This window comes from Heterodontus francisci, chromosome X (genome assembly GCF_036365525.1).
Source record: "Heterodontus francisci isolate sHetFra1 chromosome X, sHetFra1.hap1, whole genome shotgun sequence".
NCBI lineage: Eukaryota > Metazoa > Chordata > Chondrichthyes > Heterodontiformes > Heterodontidae > Heterodontus > Heterodontus francisci.
Window position 1 is genome coordinate 12,215,114 of NC_090421.1, and position 22,118 is coordinate 12,237,231.

General features: G+C 46.1%; 1 protein-coding gene across 5 annotated transcripts in view; it reads left to right on the top strand.

Annotated features, from left to right (window-relative positions):
- LOC137358635 (rho guanine nucleotide exchange factor 25-like) overlaps window positions 1–22,118 on the top strand; it is a 392,023-nt gene that overhangs the window by 234,894 nt on the left and 135,011 nt on the right. For all 5 annotated transcript variants that reach the window (XM_068024767.1, XM_068024768.1, XM_068024769.1 and 2 more), the window contains one exon: window positions 4,330–4,622. In XM_068024767.1, coding sequence (XP_067880868.1) covers window positions 4,330–4,622 — 293 coding nt within the window. The remainder of the gene's footprint in view (window positions 1–4,329; window positions 4,623–22,118) is intronic.

Here is a 22,118-nt window from a genome sequence, read left to right on the forward strand (position 1 = left end):
ATTACCCTTTAAATTCCGTTTGCATGCAATTTTTCCACTCCCGAGCAACTTTGTGCTCCTTACAGAGACAAACAGCAGACTTCTGCAGGAGTCTTGTGTGACTCTAATCCATTCGGATCCAGAAGATCCAAGTCATGACGAAAGGGTCAGGCACAGGCGGAGGAAGGTATCCGTGGAGCCTGCACCCCAACATAGACTAGTGCCTTTAAAGGAAGTGCGAAAATCAGGGCTTGACAAACACTCTTTGCCTGTCAAGCTGAATTGACAAACAAGAACCTTTGCAGCAAATGAGGCAGAGATAGGAGCATAAAGTGCAATAGAATGGACATTAAAGATAGTTTATCCTTTCAAGTTGAAGCCAAGGGCTTCCTGTTTTGAGCAACGGGGAATCCAAGGCTTTTCATCAATTTTTAAGGGGGACAGTTTGTTGGAATGATGACTGGTTGCTATAGTTACAGTTTGCAAGAGCCAAGGCAGCATGGTGTGGGAGTGGGGAGGAAGTGTGATGGAATGCTCTGTGTGCTGCTGATCAAACCTGACCATTTAGTCTCGGTGTTTTTGTGAGTTCTGTGTACCCTGCAACTCTCCCATTAGTGACACGTAGACACGGCTCAAGTATTCCTGCCCCCCCTCCCAAAACAGGGACCTGAGTAAACTACCCTGCAATGTTATAGATGTGGGTCTTTGATCAGTGTAAACTACATTGAAGCTGATTATCACCAAGTGTTCATAGGTAATTTGACACACTTACCATTGAGAGGCCTCCTCTCCTGATTTAAGTTACATTTTTGTGCCCACACACACTGAGGTTTTTTTTTAAAATTTCAACCATGTTTCTACACAAGAAGGCAAATAAAAGGAGAGAAGGCATTATGGGCCAATAATGGTTGACACCTTCCACAAACTCAAACTGGACAGTAACAATGCTTAGAAACAGGACGTCCTGGCACGGTCTGTGAATAGCCAGGAGTGCTTTTTAAAAAATGCCAATGTTTTATCCCCACCCCCAAATTGTGTCCCATTCATGCATCACCCCTGTCCTCGCTGACTTGCATTGGATCCTGGTTCCCCAACACTTCAAACTTAGAATTCTTCTTGTGTCTAAACCCTTTCATGACCTCACCACTTCCTTTCTTTTTAGCCTCTTCTATCCCTACTGCCCTCAAAGAACTCCCTAGTCCTTTGGTTCTGCCTGTTACACATACCACATTGACGATCTTGCCTTCAGTCTCCTGGGCCCAAAGCTCTGGAATTCCCTCCCTCTCTGCCTCTCTACCTCCCTCTCCTCCTTTAGGATCCTCCTTAAAACTCACCTCTTTGACCAAGCTTTTAGTCACCCCTCCTAATATCCCCTTCATTGGTTTAGCGACCATTTTTCCTCATACCTCTGTGAAGCATCTTGGGATGTTTTTCTCCATTGAAGGCACTGTGTAAATTCAACTTTTTGTTGTTGTGTACTTCAAAGAAATGGAGGTATTTGTAAATCAAGCCACGCATGATTCTGTCAATAGTATTTTGCACACTCTAAGTGAAATGAAAATGTCTGTGGAACAATAAAAAACAATGCACTATTATGTTGGAAACCTGGTTGTCTCAAATTCTGAGGGGAAGGGTAGGAGTGAAGTAGAATAAAGGTGCCATTGTAAGAATAAGGGACAGGCCATTTAAGACTGAGAGGAGGAGGAATTTCTTTACTCAGAGGGTGGTGAATCTGTGGAATTCTCTATCCCAGAGAGCTGTGGAAGTTTAATCATTGAGCATGTTCATGACAAAAATCAATAGATTTCTGGATACTAATGACATCAAGGGATATGGGGATAGTGGGGGAAAATGGCGTAGAGGTAGATGATCAGCCATAATCTGTTTGAATGGCGGAGCAGGCTCAATGGGTCGAATGGCCTGCTCCCGCTCCTATTTCCTATGATCCTATGTGGCTGGATAACTAGATGAAAATCTGGCCATGTGCACAAAAGCTGCACTCTCGCCTCTGCGTCTGAAGGTCACGAGTTCAAGTTTCATGAAGAAGGACAGGAGAGTTCTCCCAGTGTCCTGGCAAAAATTAATCCCTCCACCAACAACCCTGAAAAAACAGATTAGCCAGTCGTTAACACAGTGCTGTTTGTGGGAGCTTGCTGTGCAGAGATTGGCTGCTGTGTTTCCTGAATTACAACAGTGACTATGCTTCAGAAGTACTTCATTGGCTATAAAGCACTTTAGGACATCGTGAGTAGAAATGGAATTCTGGTTAACATTTGTTTTAAGCATATGAACATAGGAAAGAAACAGACAGCTGTAGCAGCCAGGCAAGCTCCACGCACCATCACCATCATTCCCACCCTGTCGTGGACTATCCTGGGAGAGGCAACAAACCAGAGGCAAAAGAACCTTTGGTCAATTTGGGAAAAAAAACACTGGAAAAATCCTCTTTGACCCCGCAAGGTAACCCAGCAAGCTCCAGAAGACCACTTTGCCTAAATGACAACCCCCAATGACCCACTACTTATATGCAGAGCTGTATCAAGCCCACTGGGAAAAAAACTGTCTGGTCAAAAAGTGGACGGAAGGCAACTCTAGGGATAACATGAGCTAGAGACTAGTGGTAATACACAGGCTGAAGGGTATTACAAGGTAGTAACACATCACCAGTTTCTGTTGATAATGTAGACCACCAGAATTCAAGAGGTTCCTCAAACCATGGATACATTTTAGGGCCTTCAAGCATGCACCCACCCTGTCTTGCTCTTCAAAATAAATGCATCTTAACTAATTTCTCATTTTAATCCTGGATACGGGATGCCTCCAGCAGTGTTAAACCTATTTCAAACATTTAATTAATAGGCTTGATTGGAACTGAAGTGCTCTTGTGATGCGAATACCAAGATACATGGGACAAAAGAATGGCAAATTATTCCCCTCATTGTGACATCCAACTGCTTCTGAGAGGATTCCAGGGTTTTTGCCTCCACTATTCTATCCAGCAGTCCATTCCATGTATTACTCACATTTTGTGTGAAGGGCTTCATGACATTTCCTATTTTATATTCCTCTCGGAGACAAGAGTTGCCTTGGGATTAAGGTTTGGGATTTGGCTGCAGTTGGAATGGCTGATATCTGAGTACTCCAGATTTTTGATAAGCCTGAATCTGGATTGAGCTGCCTTGAATGACTGATTGCCCTCAGTTCATGAATGTTGATCCAGGATTTACTTTTCAGTCTGCCTCCGAATTAATTTCGGTCATAAGCAGCTGAACTCGCTGTAATAAAACCTTTGTAATAAAAAGATTGACTATGTCAAAGGAATTACTGCATAGAACCAGGCCATTCAGCCCAACAAGTCCATGCTGCTACACCTCCCACACAACCTCATCTAACCCTGACAGCATATCCTTTGCCCTTTCTCCATCGTGTGTTTATCTAGCTTCTCCTGAAATGCATTGATGCTATTCGCCTCAACTACTCCCTGTCGTCATGAGTTCCACATTCTCACCACTCCCTGGGTAAAGAGGTTTCTGCTGAATTCCTGATTGGATTTATTAGTGGCTATCTTATATTAATGGTCTCTAGTTTTGAACTCCCCCACAAATGGAAACATCTTCTCTACCTCTAAAACTATGAAAGGGTTTGATAGGGTTAAGATCTCTATCAGGTCACCCCTCAGTCTCATCTTTTCTGGAGAAAAGAGCCCCAGGCCTGGATGCTTCCCCTGGCTGGGTGGGGAGGGGTTCTAGAACCAGGGGACACAGTCTCATAATAAGGGGTCGGCCATTTAGGACTGAGATGAGAAGGAATTTCTTCACTCAGAGGGTGGTAAATGTTTGGAATTCTCTACCCCAGAGAGCTGTGGAGGCTCAGTCATTGAGTAAAGTCAAGACAGAGATCGATAGATTTCTAGATATTAAAGATATCAAGGGATATGGGGATAGTGCGGGAAAATTGTGTTGAGGTAAAAGATCAGCCATGATCTAGTTGAATGGCGGAGCAGGCTCAATGGGCCTAATGGCCTACTCCTGCTCCTGTTTCCTATGTTCCAGCCTGTTCAGTCTTTCCTGATAGTTATAACCTCTGGTATCATCCTTGTGACAAAAGTTTGGCGTTCAAAGCGTTAATCCCGCTCAAAGAGCAAAGACAAGCCAAATATCGAATGTAAAGGGAGCAAGCCGAACACTGAATGAGAAGGGTCACTGACCCGAAACGTTAACTCTGCTTCTCTTTCCACAGAAGCTGCCAGACCTGCTGAGTGGTTCCAGCATTTCTTGTTTTGATTTCAGATTTCCAGCATCCGCAGTATTTTGCTTTTATATTACTGAATGACTCTCTCTCTTTTCCTAGAATCGTATTCCATGACGGGCAGCGATGGAAGCATCTCCACTTCAGTGGCCTCGATCCAGCCACAGCCCTCCACCAGTTCGGCCCCCAGCTCGCCCAACTCCAAGCGCTCGGTGAGCACGCTGAAAAAGTGGCTGACCAGCCCAGTCCGCAAGCTCAGCAGTGGCAAGGCCGACAGGCAGGTCAAGAAGCTGCAATGCAAGCCCAAGAAGGCAGAGCGAAGGAGGAGCGTTGACGAGCGGCGGAAGAGCATCGACCTGGGGATAGTCAACAAAGGGAGCGAAGCTCAGGACGCGGTAAGGGCCCTTTTATTTTCCTGGAGTCCTTTCGATGCTCGGCCATGGCAGGCATCAGAATGCAAACTTATTTTGAAATTCTAGTTGAAAGATACATCAACAGAGGCTGCCATTGCTGTCAGACAGAGCCTGCACTTGGTGAGGCCTATTATAAATTTTAAGCTCTCCAAGTCAACTTTACTATGATAATACTTACCACCCTGTGTGGAGTTTGCAAGTTCTCCCTGTGTCTGCGTGGGTTTCCTCCGGGTGCTCCAGTTTCCTCCCACATGCCAAAGACTTGCAGGTTGATAGGTAAATTGGCCATTATAAATTGCCCCTAGTATAGGTGGGTGGTAGGGAAATATAGGGACAGGTGAGGATGTGGTAGGAATATGGGATTAGTGTAGGATTAGTACAAATGGGTGGTTGATGGTCGGCACAGACTTGGTGGGCCGAAGGGCCTGTTTCAGTGCTGTATCTCTAAACTAAACTAAAACACATGACTTCTTGGCTTGTCCTCCACTCAACGTTTGGCATTTAGCACCCTGACAAGATAGTTTTATTGTCTGCCTCTACCAGGTTGCTGAGGATTTTAAACTCTGTGAGGCGTTGGTGCGGGAGAAATTGGCCTTGGCTGGGGGCACAAAACAAGCGGACACAATTTTGCTGCCTGCGATTACGCCCAATATTTAGTTCTGTTGATGTCAGTGGAACTGAATATTGGGACAGGGCGACCAATGCCATACTGCTTGATTTGCATCCATGCTCATACGCAATGTGTGTATAAAAGCTTTTCAAAGCTCCAAAAGATAATTATCCAAGTGTGCGCAATCTCCTCAGTGATGCACGAAAATATGCACAGGCGCTCCAAAGGCCACCACTCTTTTTTTAATTTGTATTTTTGAAAAACACTTTCCGTCTTCCCCTCTGTACACTGCCTTGGGACGTGGCGGGGGTGGGGCAGGAGGAGTTCCTATGTGTTAACTGTAGCTGTCCTATGAGGAAAGATTGAGTAGAATGGGACAATATTCTCTGGAGTTTAGAAGAATGAGAGGCGGTCTCTTTGAAACATATGAAATTCTTAAAGGGCTTGAAAGCGGTGAGAGGTTGTTTCCCCCCTGGCTGGAGTATCCAGAACTCGGGGCTATAGTCTCAGGATAAGGGGTCAGTCATTTGGGACTGAGATGTGGAGAAGTTTCTTCAATCAGAGGGTTGTGAACTTTGGAATTCTCTCCCCCAGTGTGCTGTGGATGCTCAGTCATTAAGTATATTCAAGATTGAGATCAATAGAATTTTGGGCACTAAAGAAATCAAGGAATAGGGCAGGAAATTGGAGTTGAGGTAGTAGATCAGTTATGATCTGATTGAATGGCAGCACAGAGGCACACTCCAGCTCCTATTATGTTCTTAAATCATAAGCCTATTTATAAAGAATGAGTTAGCAAATTAGCATGGAGAGGAAACTGTTCTTTTCCCTATCGCCACCCCCCACCATCATGCCATTGCACTCTCCCCTGTGTAGATGCTTCTTAGCAGCCCTCTAGGTGAAGAACCATCCATTTTTAAAAATTCTTTCATGGGATGTGGAAGTCATTGGCAAGGCCAGCATTTGTTGCCAATCGCTAATTGCTCTTGACAACTGAGTGGCTTGCTAGGCCATTTAAGAAGGCAGATAAGAGTCAAGCACATTTCTGTGGTTCTGGAGTCACATGTAGGCCAGACCAAGTAAGGTCTGCTTGATTGGCACCCCATCCACAAATATTCACTCCCTCCACTGCCGACGCACAGTGGCAGCAGTGTGTACCATCTACAAGATGCACTGCAGCAACGCACCAAGGCTCCTTAGACAGCACCTTCCAAACCCATGACCTCTGCCAATTAGAAGGACAAGGACAGCAGTTGCATGGGAACACCACCACCTAAAAGTTCCCCTCCAAGTCACACACCATCTTGAATTGGAACTATATTTCCATTCCTTCACTGTCGCTGGGTCAAAATCCTGGAACTCCCTTCCTCACAGCACTGTGGGTGTACCTACCCCATATGGACTGCAGCAGTTCAAGAAGGCAGCTCACCACCACCTTCTCAAGGGCAATTAGGGATGGGCAATAAATGCTGGCCTGGTCAGCGATCTGCACATCCCTTGAATGAAGAAAAAAATGGCAGATTTCCTTCCCGAAAGGACATTAGTGAACCAAATGGGTTTTTATAACTATCAATTGTAGCTTCATGGCACCATTACTGAGACTAGTTTTCAATTCCAGATTTTTTTTAATGAATTGAATTTAAATTTTAGCAGCTGCTGTGGTGGGATTTGAACCCATGTTCTCTGGACTATTAGTTTAGTAATATTACCACGATGCCACCATCTCCCCCATTCGAGAGTCATATTCTCAGAAAGATTCAGCAAAGTCAAGATAGCCAAGAGTCACACACGTCTGCCTTATTTACCATCACAGTCTGCATGAAGGAAAACCTGTAGAGAATAACTTCTGGTTTGGAGTTAAAGGAACGAGGAAACATTTTGGTCATAAGTGCAGTGACCTCTCACAGAACCATATAGAAGTCACAACGTAGAAACAGGCCATTCGGCCCAACCAATCTGTGTTCATGGTTACCCTCCATGTGAGCAAATAGTCCTGATCATATTTGCTGACCCTGTCCCCAATATCCCTTTAACCCCGATCAAGATTCTGAAAGAGAATGAATAAAATGAACCCTGAAAACATGTTTACAATTGCCAGAAGCAGGGGAAATGGGCTCAGCCTTAGAGGGTGGAAGGAACACAGACAATTTATACACAGAATGGATGTGTGAAACAGAATGCCCAGGGAGCCTGATGGTATGGAAATATAGAAAGATAGGAGCATAGGAAATAGGAGCAGGAGTAGGCCATTCGGCCCCTTGAGCCTGCTCCACCATTCAGTTAGATCATGGTTGATCTTCTACCTCAATGCTACTTTCCCCCACTATCCCCATATCCCTTGATGTCGTTAGTATTCAGAAATCTATCGATCTCTGTCTTGAATATACTCAATGACTGAGCCTCCACAGCCCTCTGGGGTAGAGAATTCCACAGATTCACCACCCTCTGAGTAAAGAAATTCCTCCTCATCTCAGTCCGAAATGGCCTACCTGTTATTCTGAGACTGTGTACCCTGGTTCTAGACCCCCTAGCGAAGGGAAACATCCTTCCTGCATCCACCCTGTCGAGCCCTGTAAGAATTTTGTACATCTCAATGAGATCACCTCTCATTCTTCTAAACTCTAGAGAATACAGGCCCAGTCTCCCAGGGAAAGTTGGATATATTTCAGATGGCATGGGCAGTTGAGGAGGGTTGGGGCTGATCAGATGGGCTGTAGACTATCACACTCACACACACACACATACTCTCACACACACCTGCAATGGGCGAGGCCACTGGAGAGTGATCAGCAGTGGGAAGTCTGCCAGATTTACTCCCCCTCACCCAAACCACTGAGGCCAACTGCATTGATTCCACCACTTGCCCAAGTACATGACAGCATGCTGAGAATCTTGTGTGTCAACGGCAGATATGCTGGAAGTTGTCACAAGGCATTCATCCTTCGAAATTCCATCCTCCCTAAAGAAGAAAGTCAGGTCAACGAATGGCTTCTGAGTAAAGCCTACCCTCTGCTTCCATGGATAATGGCCCCACTAAAAGTGACCCGAAGCACAGCAGAGGACTGCTACAAGGAGACACATGCCTCTACTAGATCATAGAGAGGACCATTGGAGAGCCAGTCCAAGGACTTGAGCTCAGAATCTAGGCTGACACTCCAGCGCAGTACTGAAGGAGTGCTGCACTATTGGTGGTGCCATCTTTCAGATGAGACATTAAATCGAGGCCCTGTCTGCCTGTTCAGGTGGATGTATATGTTCCCATGCCATTATTTTGAAGAAGAGCAGGGAAGTTCTCCCCTAACCTGGTCAATATTTATTTTTGTTTAGAATGGAAAAAACAGATGATCTGGTCATTTATCACAGTGCTGTTTAGGGAACCTTGCTGTGCACAAATTGGCTGCTGCATTTTCTGTATTGCAACAAGCAGGAGTTGGGGCAGTAGAACACATGGTGGACTTTAGTCCTCCTTTATCTCCCTCTTCATCATTATCGTAATTCATAACGGAGGTTGTTACATCTCTGTTCTTTGTCATCTTCCTCCTCCTGTGCCCTTTGTGGCTGTGGTGGATCTACAGGTAAGGAGGGTACAAGCTGTGAGTGGGTGAACATTATCGCCTTGGGATTAAAGAGAGAGAGAAGGGGATGATTTGTGGCTGTGTGAACCTTCACAATGATCACAGGTCGACAGCGTTAGTGTTAAGTCGCTAACCTGAGGCTGACAATATGCCGCTGACCTTGCCAGCTACTGTGGTAAAAGTGGAGTGTCATGTCTGGGTCTGTTGTAGATCAATTGATAGAGACTGATGGTCATGATTCATCAACATTGATTGCATCGGGCTCGCCTGGCTGGCAGAAGCTGAACTAAACCTCGGTCTTTCTTTTGTCTAAAAATTCCAATGTAGCCATTCCTGAAAAGTATGATCAAGGATTAGGGAGAGATGGAGTGAAGTTATCTGAGAGTCAAATGAATGAGTTGAGCACTGCTCCTTCCCCACCTGGTTGTCCCCCACTCTGCTACTGAAGTATGCAGGCTGAACCATCTTTGTAAAGGCTGCACTCTCATTTTCATGCACTTCAGCAGATTACACTCATTTTACACTGGATTTACGCCAATCGCGGCTACAGTGGATATGCAAATGAACTGACCCAGGAACCCCACATGTAAATATTTCTCCTGGCCACCGGTAGGCACAGATCTTCCTCCATTGGTGGAATAGTGGTTCAATACGCCATAGAGTCATAGAGTTATAGAGCACAGAAACAGGCCCTTTGGCCCATCGTGTCTGTGCTGGCCATCAAGCACCTATCTATTCTAATCCCATTTTCCAGCACTTGGCCCGTAGCCTTGTATGCTATGGCAATTCAAGTGCTCATCTAAATACTTCTTAAATGCTGTGAGGGTTCCTGCCTGAACCAACTCTTCAGGCAGTGCGCTCCAGATTCCAACCACTCTCTGGGTGAAAGAAATTTTCCTCAAATCCCCTCTAAACCTCCTGCCCCTTACCTTAAATCTATGCCCCCTGGTTATTGACCCCTCCACTAAGAGAAAAAGTTTCTTCCTATCGAACCGATCAATGCTCCTCATAATTTTGTATACCTCAATCATATCTCCCCTCAGCCTTCTCTGCTCTAAGGAAAACAACCCTAGCCTTTTCAGTCCCTCTTCATAGCTGAAATGCACCAGCCCAGGCAACATCCTGGTGAATCTCCTCTGCACCCTCTCCAGTGCAATCACATCCTTCCTATAGTGTGGTGACCAGAACTGTGCACAGTACTCCAGCTGAGGCCTAACTAGCGTTTTATACAGCTCCATCATAATCTCCCTGCCCTTATATTTTATGCCTCGGCTAATAAAGACAAGTATCCCATATTCCTTCCTAACCACCTTATCTACCTGTGCTGCTGACTTCAATGATCTATGGACAAGTACACCAAGGACCCTCTGACCTTCTGTACTTCCGAGGGTCCTACCATCCATTGTATATTCCCTTGCCTTGTTAGTCTTCCCAAAATGCATTACCTCACACGTCTCAGGATTAAATTCCATTTGCCACTGCTCCGCCCATCTTACCAGCCCATCTATATCGTCCTTTAATCTAAGGCTTTCCTCCTCACTATTTACGACACCACCAATTTTTTTTTTTTAGAATTAGAACATTACAGCGCAGTACAGGCCCTTCAGCCCTCGATGTTGCGCTGACCTGTGAAACCATCTGACCTACACTATTCCATTTTCATCCATATGTCTATCCAATGACCACTTAAATGCCCTTAAAGTTGGCGAGTCTACTACTGTTGCAGGCAGGGCGTTCCACGCCCCTACTACTCTCTGAGTAAAGAAACTACCTCTGACATCTGTCCTATATCTATCACCCCTCAACTTAAAGCTATGTCCCCTCGTGTTTGCCATCACCATCCGAGGAAAAAGACTCTCACTATCCACCCTATCTAACCCTCTGATTATCTTATATGTCTCTATTAAGTCACCTCTCCTCCTCCTTCTCTCCAACGAAAACAACCTCAAGTCCCTCAGCCTTTCCTCGTAAGACCTTCCCTCCATACCAGGCAACATCCTAGTAAATCTCCTCTGCACCCTTTCCAAAGCTTCCACATCCTTCCTATAATGCGGTGACCAGAACTGCACGCAATACTCCAGGTGCGGTCTCACCAGAGTTTTGTACAGCTGCAGCATGACCTCGTGGCTCCGAAACTCGATCCCCCTACTAATAAAAGCTAACACACCATATGCCTTCTTAACAGCCCTATTAACGTGGGTAGCAACTTTCAGGGATTTATGTACCTGGACACCAAGATCTCTCTGTTCATCTACACTACCAAGAATCTTCCCATTAGCCCAGTACTCTGCATTCCTGTTACTCCTTCCAAAGTGAATCACCTCACACTTTTCCACATTAAACTCCATTTGCCATCTCTCAGCCCAGCTCTGCAGCCTATCTATGTCCCTCTGTACCCTACAACATCCTTCGGCACTATCCACAACTCCACCGACCTTAGTGTCATCCGCAAATTTACTAACCCACCCTTCTACACCCTCTTCCAGGTCATTTATAAAAATGACAAACAGCAGTGGCCCCAAAACAGATCCTTGCGGTACACCACTAGTAACTAAACTCCAGGATGAACATTTGCCATCAACCACCACCCTCTGTCTTCTTTCAGCTAGCCAATTTCTGATCCAAAGCTCTAAATCACCTTCAACCCCATACTTCCGTATTTTCTGCAATAGCCTACCGTGGGGAACCTTATCAAACGCCTTACTGAAATCCATATACACCACATCCACTGCTTTACCCTCCTCCACCTGTTTGGTCACCTTCTCGAAAAACTCAATAAGGTTTGTGAGGCACGACCTACCCTTCACAAAACCGTGCTGACTATCGCTAATGAACTTATTCTTTTCAAGATGATTATAAATCCTGTCTCTTATAACCTTTTCCAACATTCTACCCACAACCGAAGTAAGGCTCACAGGTCTATAATTACCAGGGCTGTCTCTACTCCCCTTCTTGAACAAGGGGACAACATTTGCTATCCTCCAGTCTTCTGGCACTATTCCTGTCGACAATGACGACATAAAGATCAAGGACAAAGGCTCTGCAATCTCCTCCCTGGCTTCCCAGAGAATCCTAGGATAAATCCCATCTGGCCCAGGGGACTTATCTATTTTCACACTTTGCAAAATTGCTAACACCTCCTCCTTGTGAACCTCAATCCCATCTAGCCTAGTAGTCTGAATCTCAGTATTCTCCTCGACAACATTTTCTTTCTCTACTGTAAATACTGACAAAAAATATTCATTTAACGCTTCCCCTATCTCCTCTGATTCCACACACAACTTCCCACTACTATCCTTGATTGGCCCTAATCTAACTCTAGTCATTCTTTTATTCCTGATATACCTATAGAAAGCCTTAGGGTTTTCCTTGATCCTATCCGCCAATGACTTCTCGTGTCCTCTCCTTGCTCTTCTTAGCTCTCCCTTTAGATCCTTCCTGGCTAGCTTGTAACTCTCAAGCGCCCTAACTGAGCCTTCACGTCTCATCCTAACATAAGCCTTCTTCTTCCTCTTGACAAGCGCTTCAACTTCTTTAGTAAACCACGGCTCCCTCGCTCGACAACTTCCTCCCTGCCTGACAGGTACATACTTATCAAGGACACGCAATCCAATGTGGCATCGCCCCTGGTTGGCCTGTCTACATACTGTGTCAGAAAACCCTCCTGCACACACTGGACAAAAACTGACCCATCTAAAGTACTCGAACTATAGTATTTCCAGTCAATATTTGGAAAGTTAAAGTCCCCCATAACAACTACCCTGTTACTCTCCCCCCTGTCGAGAATCATCTTCGCTATCCTTTCCTCTCCATCTCTGGAACTATTCGGAGGTCTATAGAAGACTCCCAACAGGGTGACCTCTCCTCTCCTGTTTCTAACCTCGGCCCATACTACCTCAGTAGACGAGTCCTCAAAGGTCCTTTCTGCCGCTGTAATACTCTCCTTGATTAACAATGCCACACCCCCCCCTCTTTTACCATCTTCTCTGTTCTTACTGAAACATTTAAATCCCGGAACCTGCAACATCCATTCCTGCCCCTGCTCTACCCATGTCTCCGAAATGGCTACATCGAGATCCCAGGTACCAACCCATGCTGCAAGCTCACCCACCTTATTCCGGATGCTCCTGGCGTTGAAGTAGACACACTTTAAACCAGGTTCTTGCTTGCCAGTGCCCTCTTGCGTCCTTGTAACCTTATCCCTGACCTCACTACTCTCAACATCCTGTACACTGGAACTACAATTTAGGTTCCCATTCCCCTGCTGAATTAGTTTAAACCCCCCCGAAGAGCACTAACAAATCTCCCCCCCAGGATATTGGTACCCCTCTGTTTCAGGTGAAGACCATCCTGTTTGTAGAGGTCCCACCTTCCCCAGAAAGAGCCCCAATTATCCAGGAAACCAAAATCCTCCCTCCTACACCATCCCTGCAGCCACGTGTTCAACTCCTCTCTCTCCCTATTCCTCGCTTCGCTCTCACGTGGCACGGGCAACAACCCAGAGATAACAACTCTGTTTGTTCTCGCTCTAAGCTTCCACCCTAGCTCCCTGAATTTCTGCCTTAAATCCCCATCTCTCTTCCTACCTATGTCGTTGGTGCCTATGTGGACCACGACTTGGGGCTGCTCCCCCTCCCCCTGAAGGATCCCAAAAACACGATCAGAGACATCACGAACCCTGGCACCTGGGAGGCAACACACCAACCGTGAGTCTCTCTTGTTCCCACAGAACCTCCTATCTGTTCCCCTAACTATGGAGTCCCCAATGATTAATGCTCTGCTCCTCTTCCCCCTTCCCTTCTGAGCAACAGGGACAGACGCTGTGCCAGATACCTGTACCCCATTACTTACCCCTGGTAAGTCGTCCCCCGCAACAGTATCCAAAACGGTATACCTGTTGTTGAGGGAAACGGCCACAGGGGATCCCTGCACTTCCTGCTGGTTCCCTCTCCTTCCCCTGACGGTGTCATCTGCGAACTTACTGATCATACCTCCTATATTCACGTCTAAATCATTAATGTACACTACAAACAACAAGGGTCCCAGCACCGATACCTGTGATACACCACTGGTCACAGGCTTCCACTCACAAAAACAGCCCTTGACCATTACCCTCTGTTTCCTGCCACTAAGCCAATTTTGGATCCAATTTGCCAAATTGCCCTGTATCCCATGGGCTCTTACCTTCTTAACCAATCTCCCATGCAGGTCCTTATCAAATGCCTTACTGAAGTCCATGTAGACTACATCAACTGCTTTACCCTCGACACATCTAGTCACCGCCTCGAAAAATTCAATCAAGTTAGTTAGACACGATCTCCCCTGACAAAGCCATGCTGACTATCCCTGATGATTCCCTGCCTCTCCAAGTGGAGATTAATCCTGTCCCTCAGAAATTTTTTCCAATAGTTTCCCAACCACTGATGTTAGGCTCACCAGCCTGTAATTACCTGGTTTATTCCTGCTATCCTTCTTGAATAATGGCACCACATTCGCTGTCCTCCAGTCCTCTGGCACCTCTCCCGTGGCCTGGGAGGATCTGAAAATTTAGTTTTAGTTTTAGAGATACAGCACTGAAACAGGCCCTTTGGCCCACCGAGTCTGTGCCGACCATCAACCACCCATTTATACTAATCCTACACTAATCCCATATTCCTACCACATCCCCACCTGTCCCTATATTCCCCTACCATCTACCTATACCAGGGACAATTTATAATGGCCAATTTACCTACCAACCTGCAAGTCTTTTGGCTTGTGGGAGGAAACCGGAGCGCCCGGAGGAAACCCACACAGACACAGGGAGAACTTGCAAACTCCACACAGGCAGTACCCAGAATTGAACCTGGGTCACTGGAGCTGTGAGGCTGCGGTGCTAACCACTGCGCTGCTGTGCCGCCCAACAACAATGGTTTCACAGTCATCATTAGACAAGCATTTTAACTGTAAATTCTAATTTCATCATCTACCATGGTGGGATTTGAACCCATGCCCCCAGAGAACTAGCATGGACCTCTGCATTACTAGTCCACTGACATTACCATTACACCACTGCCTCCCCCAAATGCATTTGTGTCAGAGCCCCTCCTATCACCTCCCTTGCCTAACGTAACAGCCATTTTTTTGATTCATTCATGGGATGTGGGCATCGCTGGCCAGGCCAGCATTTATTGCCCATCCCTACTTTCTCTTGAGAAGGTGGTGGTGAGCTGCCTTCTTGAACCGCTGCAGACCATGTGTGGTAGGTACACCCACAGTGCTGTTAGGAAGGGCGTTCCAGGAATTTGACCCAGCGACAGTGAAGGAACGGCAATATAGTTCCAAGTCAGGATGGTGTGTGACTTGGAGGGGAACTTGCAGGTGGTGGTGTTCTCATGCATTTGCTGCCCTTGTCCTTCTAGTTGGTAGAGGTCGCGGGTTTGGAAGGTGCTGTCGAAGGAGCCTTGGTGCGTTGCTGCAATGCATCTTGTAGATGGTACACACTGCTGCCACTGTGTGTTGGTGGTGGAGGGAGTGAATGTTTGTGGATGGCGTGCCAATCAAGCGGGCTGCTTTGTCCTGGATGGTGTCGAGCTTCTTGAGTGTTGTTGGAGCTGCACCCATCCAGGCAAGTGGAGAGTATTCCATCACACCCCTGACTTGTGCCTTGTAGATGGTGGACAGGTTTTGGGGAGTCAGGAGGTGAGTTACTCGCTGCAGGATTCCTAGCCTCTGACCTGCTCTTGTAGTCATGGTATTTATATGGCTACTCCAGTTTCTGGTCATTGGTAGCCCCTAGGATGTTGATAGTGGCATTTACTGTCAAGGGGAGATGGTTAGATTCTCTTTTGTTGGAGATGGTCATTGCCTGGCACTTGTGTGGCGCAAATGTTACTTGCCACTTATCAACCCAAGCCTGGATATTGTCCAGGTCTTGCTGCATTTCTGCACGGACTACTTCAGTATTTGAGGAGTTGCGAATGGTGCTGAACATTGTGCAATCATCAGCGAACATCCCCACTTCTGACCTTATGATTGAAGGAAGGTCATTGATGAAGCAGCTGAAGATGGTTGGGCCTAGGACACTATCCTGAGGAACTCCTGCAGTGATGTCCTGGAGCTCAGATGATTGACCTCCAACAACCACAACCATCTTCCTTTGCGCTAGGTATGACTTCAACCAGTGGAGAGTTTTCCCCCTGATTCCCATTGACTCCAGATTTGCTAGGGCTCCTTGATGCCATACTCGGTCAAATGCTGCCTTGATGTCAAGGGCAGTCACTCTCACCTCACCTCTTGAGTTCAGCTCTTTTGTCCATGTTTGAACCAAGGCTGTGATGAGGTCAGGAGCTGAGTGGCCCTGGCGGAACCCAAACTGAGCATCACTGAGCAGGTTATTGCGAAGCAAGTGCTGCTTGATGGCACTGTTGATGACACCTTCCATCACTTTACTGATGATTGAGAGTAATGATTGAGAGTGATTGATGGGGCGGTAATTGGCCGGGTTGGACTTGTCCTTCTTTTTGTGTACAGGACATACCTGGGCAATTTTCCACATTGCAGGGTAGATGCCAGTGTTGCAGCTATACTGGAACAGCTTGGCTAGGGGTGCGGCAAGTTATGGAGCACAGGTCTTCAGTACTATTGCCGGAATATTGTCAGGACCAATAGTCTTTGCAATATACAGTGCCTTCAGTCGTTTCTTGATAGCACGCGGAGTGTATCGAATTGGCTGAAGACTGGCATCTGTGATGCTGGGGACTTCAGGAGGGGGCCAAGATGGATCATCAACTCGGCACTTCTGGCTGAAGATTTTTGCAAATGCTTCTGCCTTATCTTTCGCACTGATGTGCTGGGCTCCCCCATCATTGAGGATGGGGATATTTGTGGAGCCACCTCCTCCAGTTAGTTGTTTAATTGTCCACCACCATTCACGACTGGATGTGGCAGGATTGCAAAGCTTAGATCTGATCCGTTGGTTATGGGATCGCTTAGCTCTGTTTATTGCATGCTGCTTATGCAGTTTGCATGCATGTAGTCCTGTGTTGTAGCTTCACCAGGTTGACACCTCATTTTGAGGTATGCCTGGTGCTGCTCCTGGCATGCCCTCCTGCACTCTTCATTGAACCAGGGTTGGTCTCCTGGCTTGATGGTAATGGTAGAATGGGGAATATGCTGGGCCATGAGGTTACAGATTGTGGTTGAGTACAATTCTGCTGCTGCTGATGGCCCACAGTCTCATGGATGCCCAGTTTTGCATTGCTAGATCTGTTCGAAATCTATCCCATTTAGCACGATGATAGTGCCACACAACACGATGGACAGTATCCTCAATGTGAAGGCGGGACTTCGTCTCCACAAGGACTGTGCGGTGGTCACTCCTACCAATACAGTCATGGACAGATGCATCTGCGGCAGACAGACTGGTGAGGACAAGGTCAAGTATGTTTTTCCCTCGTGTTGGTTCCCCCACCACCTGCCGCAGACCCGCTATGTCCTTTAGTACTCGGCCAGCTTGGTCAGTAGTGGTGCTACCAAGCCACTCTTGGTGATGGACATTGAAGTCCCCCACCCAGAGTACATTTTTTGCCCTTGCCATCCTCAGTGCTTCCTCCAAGTGGTGTTCAACATGGAGGAGTACGGAGTCATCAGCTGAGGGAGGGCGTTAGGTGGTAATCAGCAGGAGGTTACCTTGCCCATGTTTGACCAGATGCCATGAGACTTCATGGGGTCCGGAGTCGATGTTGAGGACTCTCAGGGCAACTCCCTCCCTACTGTAGACCACTGTCCCGCCACTTCTGCTTGGTCGGTCCTGCCGGTGGGGCAAGACATACCCGGGGATAGTGATTGCAGTGTCTGGGACATTGTCTGTTAGGTATGATTCCGTGAGTATGACTATGTCAGGCTGTTGCTTGACTAGTCTGTGGGACAGCTCTCCCAACTTTGGCACAAGCCCCCAGATGTTAGTAAGGAGGACTTTGCAGGGTCGACAGGGCTGGGTTTGCCGTTGTCGTTTCCGGTGCCTAAGTCGATGCCGGGTGGTCCGTCCGGTTTCATTCCTTTTTATTGACTTCGTAGCAGTTAGATACAACTGAGTGGCTTGCTAGGCCATTTCAGAGGGCATGTAAGAGTTAACCACATTGCTGTGGGTCTGGAGTCACATGTAGGTTGGAGGACAGCAGATTTCCTTCCCTAAAGGGCATTAGTGAACCAGATGGTTTTTTACAACAAGCGACAATGGTTTCATGGCCATCATTAGACTAGCTTTTAATTCCAGATTTATTAATTAAATTCAAATTCCACCTTCTGCTGTGGTGGGATTTGAACCCATGTCTCCAGATCAATACCCTGGGTCTCTGGGTCACTAGGCCAGTGATAATACCACTACGCCACCGCCTACCCCCACCTGGAATACATCTCATCTGGGCCTGGGGAATTATCCACTTTTAAGCCCACTAAAATATCTAATATTTCCTCCCTTTCAATGTTAATATGTTCAAGTATATCGCAATCCAACTCCCTGATCTCTACACCTACATTGTTGTTCTCCATAGTGAACACAGATGAAAAGTAATCATTTAAAACCTCACCTATGTCCTCCGGCTCCACACACAGATTGCCACTTTGGTCCCTAATGGGCCCCACTCTTTCCCTGGTTGTCCTCTTGCCCTTAATATACTTATAAAACGCCTTGGGATTTTCCTTTATCTTGCCCGCCAGTGTTTTTTCATGTCCCCTCTTCGCTCTTCTAATTACTTTTTTAAGTACCCCCTACACTTTCTATACTCCTCTAGGGCCTCCGCTGTTTTTAGCACTCCGAATGTGCCATTAGCCTCCTTTTTTTTCCTGATCCAATCCTCTATCTCCCTTGACATCCAGGGTTCCCTGGACTTGATGGTCCTCCCCTTCACCTTAACGGGTACATGTTGGCTCTGAACCCTCACTATTTCCTCTTTGAATGACTCCCACTGGCCTGATGTAGACTTTCCTACAAGTAGCTGCTCCCTGTCCACTTTGGCCAAATTCTGTTTTATCAAATTGAAATCAGCCTTCCCCCAATTCAATACCTGTATTTCTGACCCGTCTTTGTCCTTTTCCATAACTACCTTAAATCTTACAGAGTTATGGTCACTATCCCCAAAATGCTCCTCCACTGATACTTCTACCACTTGTCCAGCTTCATTCCCTAGAATTAGGTCCAGTACTGCCCCTTCTCTTGTAGGACTTTCTAGGTACTGGCTCAAAAAGCTCTTTTCTATGCATTTTAAGAATTCCTCCCCCTTTAAGCCTTTTGCACTAAGACTATCCCAGTTGATATTAGGTAAGTTGAAATCCCCTACTATTATTACCCTATTATTTTTACATCTCTCTGAGATTTGCCTACATATCTATTCCTCTATCTCTCCCTGACTGTTTGGTGGCCTGAAGTACACGCCCAGCCAAGTGATTGCCCCCCTTTTGTTCTTAGTTCTACCCATATGGCCTCATTTGAGGAACCTTCTAAGATATCATCTCTCCTTACTGCAGTAATTGACTCCTTGATCGACAGTGCAATACCACCTCCTCTTTTATCCCCTCCCCTGTCACGCCTGAAGATTCTGTACCCTGGAATATTGAGTTGCCAGTCCTGTCCCTCCTTCAACCATGTCTCTGTGACAGCAATAATATCATAATCCCATGTGCTAATCAATACCCTCAATTCATCTGCCTTATTAGTAAGACTCCTTGCATTAAAGTAAATGCAATCCAGCCTTGCATTTTTCACTTGCCGGAATGCCATGTGGAAATGCAGTCCCTTTGTGCTTAAATGTTGAAAAGAAACTTTAAATGACAAAGTCATTGGAAGGAGGCTGCATTTCCAAGAACAAAAGGGAACCTTATTTGCACATTTTAATTAGTCACTGAGCCTGTGAGAACTGATCAAGAACCTGGGAGACTCAAAATGTGCTGGAGAGACTGTGTATCTGTGAAGCTGATTCACAAAGTGGAGTTATGCAGAAGGCTCATGTGTCTTAGCGACTGCAATCCAGTCCCAAGGGTCCCAGTTGCTTTATTAACTGCTTGACTTCCTCCTCACTTGTGGTTTCAACCTTGAACTCCTTCAAACTGTGCTATTGCATCCGAATTGACTGCCAGCCAACTACTGGTCTATATAAAGTGAGTCAAGGTATGTTTCACCTCCCTTTCTTCCCCTTTGAGGTGGTTTAGATCACATGGGGCTACAAATCACATAACTAATGGTCTGACAAAGTGATAAGTGTGCTCTGATTTGAACTGAAGGATTGGAGTCTCTATTCTCTGGAGACTTGAGCAGAAGAGCATCAGTATCTTGGTTGAGAAACTGAGTCCAATGCCCATTATGCAGGACCCCCCCAAGGTTACAAATTGTACGAAACATGATGAGGTTAAATCAAGTAGCAATAAATAGGTAACACTAAACTGGAGCTAGGGGAGGTGGTGGTGTCATGGTAATGTCATTGGACTCGTACTCCAGCACTTAGGCTAATCACCTTGGGGACATGGGTTTGAATCCCACCCTGGCAAATAGTGAAAGTTGAATTAATAAAATTTGGAGTTCAACAAAAAACCTAGGCTAATGGTGACTGTGAAACCATTGTTGTAAAAGACCATCTGGTTCACTAATGTCCTTAGGAAAGGGAATCTGCCATTCTACATGTGATTCCAGACTTTCAACTGCCCTGTGAAGTCACCTAGTAAGGCACTCAGTTCAAGGGCAGTTAAGGATGGGCAATAAATGCTGACCTAGCCAGCAATGCCCACATCCTACAAAAAGATGAATACAAAAAAAACATTAAAGGGCATCTTAGAATTATAGCACGTTAATTGAGCCAAGGTGAATCATGCCTTTGTTACACCGAAGCAGGCCACTTAATCATAAATAAAAGCAGAGAATGCTGGAAATACTCTGTGGAGAGAGAAACAGAGTGAATGTTTCAGGTAAATGACCTTACAGCAGAACTGAGAGATGTCATAGGTTTTGAGCAAGTGAAATGGGGGAGGGTGGAAGGCAGGAGAGATTAAATGATAAAAGAGGTGGTATGCAGGGCCAAAGGGAGTGGTAATGGGACAAGTAAAGAAACAAAAGATGTGTCTAGAGGAGATGCGAATGGCAGAATGATGAACGGCTATCATCCGAAAGGAAAAACAAGAGAAAACCAAGAGTGAGACTGAAATCTGCAAAGAAAAAGGGAACAAAATGGGGGCAGAGGTTATAGTCTAAAATATAATTTGGGGCATCAGCTTCTTACAAAGTACGATTGAATTAATGGGAATTTCTTTTAGTTTAATTGTTATAATCAAAGTCTTAAAATGTGACATCTTGTCATATAATTCTTTAAATTAGTCTGGGGGTTCATATCTCCTATTTTTAACATTAACAATCTCACAGAGGTCGTAACATGGTACCATATCAAATGTTCTTTGTAAATCCTTATCCAACACATCCTCTCTTCCCTAACCTCTCAACTCATGGTCTACATTTTAGAAATCTGTGTTGATTGGCTTGGTTAACATGCTTCCCCAAGAGTATTAATTTCATCCTGTCATACAGTAGTTGTTAGCAACAATTGAACTAAGACGGAACTAGGCTATAATTTTCTGACTTGGCCAATTGGGCCATTAACAGCAGTCTCACCTCTGTGTCAGAATGTTCAAGGTTCACGTCCCACTCCAGAGACTTGAGCATATGATCAAGGCCATTACTCCAGTGTAGTACTGAGGGAGTGTTGCTTTGTCAGAGGCGCCATCCGTCAGATGAGATGTTGAAGCGAGGTCCCATCTACCAGCTCCAATGGACATGAAAGATCCCATGGCACCATATGAAGAAGAGCGGGGGAGTTCTCCCAGTGTCCTGGCCAACATTCATCCCTCTCCTAATACTACCAAACAGAGACTATCTGGTCATTTGTTTGCTATTGAGGTGTCAGCCGTGCTCAGTAATAGCACCCACACCTCAGAGGAGAAGGCGGTGGGTTCAAGCCCCACTACAGGACTTCAGCACATAACCTAGGCTGACACTTCAGTGCAGTACAGAGTGCAGTCAGTAATTGTGCTCCAGAAGTACTTTACTGTGTGCAAAGTGGTTTGGGACATCCTGAGGTCATGAAAGGCGCTATATAAATGCAAGTTTTTTCTCTCTGTGGGACCTTGCAAATTGGTTACTGCACTTGTCATAACAATTGGGCTGGATTTTGCTGAGATAGTCGGGACCCCGATATTGAGTTGAATTCCGGGTCGGGAACCCAGAAGTGGCCGTGGCCATGGCTGGACATTGGACACGCTCTTCCCGGAGGC